This window comes from Anopheles marshallii, chromosome X, assembly GCF_943734725.1.
Source record: "Anopheles marshallii chromosome X, idAnoMarsDA_429_01, whole genome shotgun sequence".
NCBI lineage: Eukaryota > Metazoa > Arthropoda > Insecta > Diptera > Culicidae > Anopheles > Anopheles marshallii.
The window spans coordinates 1,730,820-1,739,453 of record NC_071325.1 but is presented as its reverse complement, the minus strand read 5'-3'; the positions used below and the strand labels follow the sequence as shown (position 1 = coordinate 1,739,453).

Genomic DNA, 8,634 nt, shown 5'->3' with positions numbered 1-8,634 from the left:
CGTAGTTGTAAGAGGAAGTTGTTTCCACTTTTGCTCCAGCTGCGACGCAGATGCGAACTTTTTTTTTTGCTACCACGGATGTAAAAGTTCAATACCTTCAATCATTGATACACCACCTACACAGTGTCACTGGTTGCGCATGATGCAGCACAACCTAGGGGGAGACGATCGCGTGTGTATGTGTGCTGTACATGTGTGATTTGGCGAGGTGTAAAAAAAGATCTAGAAGAAAGCGTCTCTCTAACCGTTTTGTCTAGACAATCTCGCATGAGTAACGTTTCGCAGAGATGCAGCAGCACTTGCAGCAGTGGGTATAACAAAGAAACACAGTTTTAGGAAGGGGTTGTGGGGGAGGGGGGTGGTGGCAAACCAAACAAGCAGGGCGATGAGATTATTGCACCAATACACCGATATGGGTTTACTCTTGGGAAATTAAGTACATAGGATTGATGCAGAGGCCGCATGTGTATGTACAGGGGTTAAATTTCTAAAGCTGCTTAGCTGCAATGAATGACAACAGTGTAAGAAAACATAATGCAAAAAAGATGAATTTCTTTACAGGGTCTGGCAATAGGTAAAAAGTGGCATGCCCAACTTATTGAATCGCGCAAGCGAATATGAAAAAACGGTGAGGTTGATTGATATATATATACGGCCTCTGCATCAATCCTATCTTTCACTTGAAGATAGAATGTTTTGCTCTCCATTCTATCAGGGAAACCCTGTTTTGAGGCACTACTACTGGCATGCACTGCACAATCCGTAACGTACGAGGATTGTGATCACAGTATCGTTTGTAATCTTATAGTAAAATTTTGCGTTCCGTTTAATCTAATTGAAACGTTCTTCTTTATGATTGAACAGTCGAAACCCTCCATAGAGGAGTAGTACGCTACTTGGTATTTTCATTAAAAGAAAGATTATTGCATATCCACAAACTTCTAATATGTATCCAATGTGTAATAAGAAAACATAAATCGAGCACTGTCGTTTGAAACCATTGCACTCCAGATGTGGTTTGCAGACGGTCCGCTCCCATCTGCGGGAAGATGTTCGGATGTGTGAGTGCGGAGATGCCTTCTGTCAGTGCTTTATAGCATACGTTTATTGCTCATCACCTGTTTCACGCTACACACACATATGTGCAGTATGCTATTACGGTCCCAAGAAATAAATTACTTTAGTTTAACAATAAACTTTCAGAACTGTGGTTGTTGTTCTGCGACGAGACGAGTTTTCATGTTCAAGCACAGAGCAAAATTATTCAGAAAGTTATTAGCCTATGCACATACGTATAGTTAGAGCTTGGGACATTCGCCTTTCTACGTATGACTAGGATGGATATTGTCTTTTGCTACCCTACCGGTTTATAGCGACTGTTTTCTTCTTCTTGTTGTTTAAAGTAATAAAACGACCCTTCGTTCTTGTCGTTCGAGCAATTCAAAAAGGGGATTTATATTGATTCGTTAATGCAAGGGAAACATTAGAGAAGAAGCAGTTGGAATAATGAAGGAAGACATTTTTCAAGAAAGTTAGCCGAGGGTGCACTTTTGCTCGAGTGAGTTGATATTTGAGCCTGAAGATTTCATGTGTGCGTGCGTATGTTTTTGTGTATTGGTAAAATACAGCGAACTAATCAATAAACATCAATTGACAACAGTATGCCTTGAGGAAGAACAATATAGTACGAATTGTACGACTGTGTAATGAATTGATGGTTTAGCAAATCGTTGCAAACAATTGAATCAATTACATACCACATCAGCAACACCATAATCAAGTGATCTGGCATTTCTGGCAGTAAAAATGTCACTGTTGGACGACGCTTGGAAACTTATTGGCTATTTGCTGAGTAAATTAGAATAAACTTATTTATTTCCGTTTTCTATTTCATTTTAGATTAAAAATGCAACAGTTGTAGTGCAAATGCTGCCAAAATCATCATTATAGACACCGCAGCCGCACACCCTAACGGATCTACCCCTGCACTCGCTTGACAGCGCGTAAGCGGTGGTTGACCTAAGAACGGAGTAAGCCAAAGTGATTGGTTCGGCTTTTCCATACCACCGTTTAGTTTCCGTCTGGTGCACGTAGCTACTCGTAGCTGTGTAGACCCGGTACGAAACCAACGGAAGTGGTGGCGGCTGCGGTAGAAGCATCCGACGAAGGTGGACGCAGTGCGGGTGGCGGCGGTAGACGTACGGCAGGGAAGGCAACGCAACAGCAGATTGAGGTGCTGGGCGAGTGCGTTGGCGGTGGTCAGCGTCGCGCCGCTAGAATTACCGGACCGTCCAACACTAGGAAGCAGCAGCGGCAGCACGCTGGAGCTGATACGAGGGCGAAACCGTCGTCGTCGTCGTCGTCGTTTTCGCCAGCAGGAGCAGCAGCAGCATCGTCAGGGATACAGCTGGCAGGGGAGTGCGTAACAGCGGCCGCATCCACCTCCTCCTTGTCGTCTTGTGGAGCCATTAACCCACCACGGTCCACTGCTGGTAGCGGAGGGGGAACAGCAACCGAGGCGTCGTCCTGTGACGACGGTACCACCAGCATCACTACTACCAGCACCGGCAGGATGGTGGTAGCGTCGTCCGGACACGCATCGGGTAGTGCCGGACATCAGCAGGCACGCAACAGCAACCATCAGCACAGGCTTGCCCAGGTTGCCAGCCCAGGTACGGGCATGACACCGAAGGAGCTGTCCGATAATGATGACATTGCGACAGGGCTGGTGCTCGACACCATACTCGGCTTTCAAACACACAAGATGAGCCTGAAGTATCGACCACTCAAGGCAAACAAGGACGAGATCAAGAACATCATCGAGGAGTTCATACGGACGCAAAACTATGGGAAATGCTACCAGCAGCTTATGAACGGCAACTGGATGCCACGGTCCGTGTTGAACAAGAACAAACTGGCACTGAAGCGGCTAGAAGCACACGTAAGGCACCTGGATCTATAAAGTTTACTATTTTTCCTAATAATGTCAATTTATTAACTTTCTCTCTGATTTTCTCTTTCCGTAACCAGATTTACCGCTACCTTCGAGTGTTTGATCAGCATTCCGGATTTGTGATCGAGGCATGTTATCGTTACTCGCTCGAGGGTCAGAAAGGTGCCAAAATCTGTTCCACCCGGCGCTGGATGAAGAACGAAAAGATCGAGTGTCTGGTGGGCTGTATCGCGGAGCTGACCGAGCGCGAGGAAGCGGACCTGCTGTACCCGGGACGGAACGATTTCTCCGTAATGTACAGCTGCCGTAAGAATTGTGCTCAACTATGGTTAGGTCCAGCCGCGTACATCAACCATGATTGCCGCGCAAACTGCAAGTTCGTAGCGACCGGGCGCGATACCGCCTGCGTGAAGGTGTTACGCGACATTGAGGTGGGTGAAGAAATTACCTGCTTCTATGGAGAGGATTTTTTCGGCGATAACAACTGCTACTGCGAGTGTGAAACGTGCGAAAGGCGTGGTACCGGTGCGTTTGCATCACGCACACAGAGAGTGATAGAGAGTGCGGCACTGTACAATGGGGTTGGGGATACAAGCTCGAGCGGCAGTGGTAGTATCGTCGGTGGTAGCGGCACTGGAAGCGAAGGACCCGATGGAGGAGCAGGTTACAATCCGGCACTAGCGGGGAGCGGTGTGAATGGACTGGGAGGCGTTGTGGTCGGCATCGTCGGTACGGCGAACGGTGCGGGCGTACGGTACAGGTTACGCGAAACCGACAACCGGTTAAATAGGATGAAAAACAAGCGCAACAACGGGGGAGGCACCGGTACCGGTGGCGATATAAATAGTGCAAAGTTGACTGCGATCGGGAAGGAACCACCGTCCGCGCTCGGCATGCTGACAATGCGCGAACTGCGCGATAAGGGCATGACGAAGTACGATGCGGAGATGCTACTCGCTCAGCAGAAGCCCTACTGCACAAACGCGTCGCTCGTTACACCGCTAGCACCGCACGGACGAGCACACGATGGGTCCTCGTCTAGCGGCCAGTTTGCTGCGGAGTTGAACGACAGTACGGCCGATAGTAAAAAGGTTATGGAACAGAAAAGTGAGGCACAGCTAAAACGTGCCACCCGCTCATCGACCTGCAGCAGTATGAAAGCGTTGGCTGCGAAATCGGACGAATGTTCGAAGGCGCTGGAAAAGAAACGCGACCAACCGTTCGATGGGGGAAATGGTAAAGAGCAGCATCAGAGTAGGTCGCTCGGTACCAAGCCAAACCCTCGACGAAGGTACAGCAGCTACAGTATTGTCGATTCGACACCGTTTGGTGAGACCGTGGTCGGAAAACAGTCGTGCACCTCTACCAACCGTCAGCAGACGCACGATACGAAGCGGAAAAAGCAGAAACATTCAACCGAAAACGGTCCACGGCAACGGTCGGCCTCGGTCGCACCCGGGAAGATTCGGGAATCACGATCAGGGAAGGATCTTACTGACGATGTGATCGTGATCGATGATGATTGTAGTAGCAGCAGTATGCACTCGTGCAACTCGGGCACCGACGGCGTGGATGCGCATCTGCCCTTTAGTCAACAGTTTGCGCGCAATCGTAAGCGCCGGGCCAGCATGTACACTAGCAGCAGCCGAAGCATATATACGTTCCACGATGACACACTCGACGGAACGCCACCGAATGGGTGTTACGCACTACGCAATCCTCATCAGCACAGCAGTCAGCATCGGCATCATACGAATCCGTTCGCTGCCGGCATCGTTGTAGACGAGTCACAACCGCCATCCACCGCCGGCAGCCGCAAACAACCGGTAACGCATCGTTCAGCCTCCCAGGTCGCAACGTCGACTCGCAAACGGCCCCGAGAAACGACTCCGGACGAGCAGAGCGCGAATGCGTCGGCTAAGCGCCCCGGCGCCACCCTGGCGGCCGACAACAACGGTTCACAACGAATCATGACCCGGCGGATGTCGTTACGCGTGGCGAACGCTTCCAATCTCGCTACTGTACCGAGTTCGGGTGAGACCGCCACGGCAATGTCGGTCGCAGATTCCGAATCTGAGATTAGTCCGCGGGTAACGCGCGGTATGTTACGCCTACTGGAAGATCACGACGCTGCGACGGAGTCGGCTGGGAAGCAGCACACCAAACCGTCCCGTTCTACCACGTCAAGGACTGGGACGGAGGAGGTTGAGAGTGAAGGAGTGAGTGTGAATGGTGATAGTTATCGGTTTAGAAGACGTTGGTCAACGGTTACGAGCACACTGGGTGATGATGAGCATACAACTGAGTCAGCAGAGCAACAACCACGCATGGGTAAGGCAACGTCATCAAATAGGGGGAGCCGAAGTCGGAAAACGAAGGTACAGACACCACAGTCACCGGATGAAGCCGAACAGCAACCGACAGATGTGGATGGTACGAATGCTACAGGTCGGGAGGAAGCCGGTGCACTGCTGAAGCGCTTGCAACAGCAGTCACGGGCGGGGCAAGGTGTAGCACACGACGGTTGTACGACAGGAGGGAGCGTCCGTACACGGAAGCAGCTGTCACCAACAAAAAGATCTCGTGGTAAGGATTTGGTTGTCAATGGGCGAAGGTCTGTCGGAGGGGAAATTAAACACACGTGGAAACAAGCATCCGTCAACGCTACGGAGACGGGGGACTTAACGGGTGAAGGGTACGGATTTGAGGAGGAAGGGGAAGAAGAGGATAACGACGATGAGGACGATGTGTTGTGGCAGCATCCGGCGTCGCATGCAGGAGGTAAAAGCAGCAGTAGCAGCACCAGTAGCAGCAGCACCAACATCCCGACGAGTTCCACCGCATTCGGGTTGCAGAAGCGTATTACCGACCGTAGTCCCATCTCGTCAAACTTTTCTTCCTCTTCCTCCTCATCATCCTGTTCCTCTTCATCCGTGTCGTCCATCTCGTCGGTTTCGTCTGCAAGGTATAAGGGTGCCTCGTTGCCGAAGATAGCTGACCAGTATCGTTTAAAACTGAAGCTGCGTATGAAACCTGTATCAACGACGGGCGACGACGATGGTGATGGAGGCGTCGCTGCGGGTCTACATACAGATCCGCACCTTGTGAACGTCGATCGGTTACGGCGGCCATGGTCATCCGCCGGTATACGGCCGGCAGAGGTTCTCAGCACTGGAAGCAATAATGAGTCTGTTGGCAAACGTGCTGTCGCTTCGGCATCTCGCAGAAGGGATACGCGCCATGACGGCCAACATGGGGATGGGCAGTCCACTTCGGTAGGGAGTACTACGTATGGTAGGGATAGTGACGGTAGCGAGCAACCGACCCCTGTAACGACCGTATCGGATGAGGACGATGAGGATGACATCATACTGTCGAAGATACTGCAGTGTGGTGGGAAGCAGCGACCGGAAGCAGAGGATGGTGGTGCGTATCGGGAGCGGCGGGAACAGGATATGGTTACACACACCCACGGTTCCAACAGCATTAGCAGTATGGCAATTAGTTCCTCCACCCAATCGCAGGCAGAGAATGTTGCGTTGCTTGCTACCGTCACTACCGCCGCTACCATTGCGACCAGCAGTGCCAGTTCTAAGTTATCTCCTTCCTCCTCTACGGTGCCTACGGTGGAACCCTTGATGAGAACGCCCGAGCGAAGGTTAAAGCTGACGTTGCGCATGAAACGTAGCCCGGTGATCGATGAAATAATCGAGTCTGGCAACAGTCTGAGCGATGCGGACAACGGTGGCAGTCCGAGTGCGTTTCGGCGTGAGTACGAAATACTCCGCATGGAAGGTTTGCGGGAACTCGATGAGGAGGAGGAGGGGGAGGAGGAAACAGACCGTCCGTACCGATCGACGTGTCGTGCGGCAAATCTTAGCAGACGATCCCTTACATACGATTCACCCGCTAGCAGTAGTAGTCATTCAGTAAGCGATATTGCCCTTCATTCTAGAGCGAAACCGGAAGAAGCGTTCCGGCACGACGGCATCGATCCAGCGAACGGTGGCGACAAGCGACAGTCGCACCACAAAGAATGGTCACGCGACCCAGACGAGGGTGAGAAGGTCGAAGCGGAGGAGGAAGATCTTACGTCGTATAGCAGCAGCTGTAGCAGCCTGGTGTCACAAAAGCGTAAAAAGCGGCACAAGGCTTCAAAGGAGGCGCGCCGGCTACGTAAGGAGGCGAAACGCCAACGACGTCTGCAGCTGTATGAAGCCGTTTGTTCAGAACAGAACGGCACTGTGAAGGAAAAGCTCAAGTGTCGAAGCTTTATGACAACGCAGGAGACTGTTCCGACGGAGGAGAACGATGAAACGGGAGGAAACGGTGGGAATAGTTGTGCGGTGGTAGTAGCACCACCACCACCACCACCACCTCCGCCACCTCCACCAGTTCCGCTGTCCAATGGACCGATACAGGCCGTAATGGGGCAGCACAATGGGTCTCCGGTCACCAACATCGGCACCACCACAACAACAACCGCCACACCATCCAAGTGTGGGCTAGCCGGGGATGCACCAGTATATCAGCGGACACACTACCCCTCTAACTACTTCCCCCATCCCCACCAACATACACTACAGTCTGTGATACTGCAGCCGACCGCATTGCGCGGTGTGCGCACTGAACCGACCGGTGTCGCCGGGAGGGAAGAGTGGGGAGATGAGATGCACCGGATAAATGTACGATGGTCGCTTGCGAACCCATCTGCCGGTGGTGCAATGTACGGCGATACGATAACCAGCGCCGCTACGGCTTCCGGTAGCGAGGGTGAGGGTGTTGGGAATGGGGGTAGCGGGCTACCAATGAAGCGATTGCGACTGATCTTTGGCAACGAAACGCACACGCGCGACATTCCGCTGATGGAAGCACCGAACACTAGCAACACGGCTAACACCACCACCAGCACAGCGAATGGTGTTATTATGGCACCCTCCAACGTGCACTGTTCGTCGTCCAGTGCGGCACCGATGTCACCGGGTACGACACGGCCAGGTCCGGGCCAGGTATCCGCCGGTGTGCTGCTCCGACCCGGCACCGAGAGTGTTACGCTACTGCGCAACGGAGAGCACCCCGGCAAGGCCCATTGTCCCGTGTCGAATCTAATCATCAGCAACACGCCCGGTGTGATTGTAGGACCGGCTCGGGCGATGACGATGCAGCAGCCACACCATTCCCCGACAGCAGTGGTGGTTAATAATGGTAGCAATGGAGTTATCAACAGCACTGGTAGTACCGGTGGAACTGGCAGCAATGGCATACTGCAACGACCGCAACATCTTCAACAACCCTTAACAACACCAACCGGTCCGGTTGATGCCACTGGTGGCGGAGGTACAGCTGGTGTTGGCCGTAGTGGGGGTGGTAGCGTTGGTGGCAGCGGTAATGGATTGATGCTACGCGCCCAGTACGTACAGCAACCACTCGCAACGATCTCGAGCGATGTACCGTGCGGGGTAGTCTACCCACCTGCTACGGGCGGCGGAGACGTTCAGCGGAGCAGCAGTACGGTTGGCGGGCTGCAAGCAACAGTGAGTATCGTTCGAAACGGATCCATTCCCCGTACATTGGTATTACAAGTTCTTCGTAATATTTTTCCAGAGATTCCTACTCCTGTCGTTCCCACCGACGCTTGACGTTCAACCGTGTGCTGGTAATGGTACAAGCTGGTAGCGCGG

The 8,634-nt window shown here is 52.3% G+C and overlaps 1 protein-coding gene across 1 annotated transcript; it reads left to right on the top strand.

Moving 5' to 3' along the window:
* Nucleotides 1–2,572: 2,572 nt before the first annotated feature.
* On the top strand, nucleotides 2,573–8,629 carry LOC128714840 (histone-lysine N-methyltransferase Suv4-20). The gene is made up of 3 exons (XM_053809724.1): nucleotides 2,573–2,941; nucleotides 3,031–8,487; nucleotides 8,558–8,629. The coding sequence occupies exons 1-3, from the start codon at nucleotides 2,573–2,575 to the stop codon at nucleotides 8,627–8,629; spliced, it is 5,898 nt and encodes a 1,965-aa protein (XP_053665699.1).
* The last annotated feature ends 5 nt before the right edge of the window (nucleotides 8,630–8,634 follow it).

Excerpts from the sequence above, each read along its gene's own strand:
- LOC128714840 (XM_053809724.1), top strand. The coding sequence starts at position 2,573 with ATGGTGGTAGCGTCGTCCGGACACGCATCGGGTAGTGCCGGACATCAG. Across the intron at positions 2,942-3,030 it reads TGAAGCGGCTAGAAGCACAC|ATTTACCGCTACCTTCGAGT; the intron begins GTAAGGCACCTG and ends TTCCGTAACCAG. Across the intron at positions 8,488-8,557 it reads TTGGCGGGCTGCAAGCAACA|AGATTCCTACTCCTGTCGTT; the intron begins GTGAGTATCGTT and ends ATATTTTTCCAG.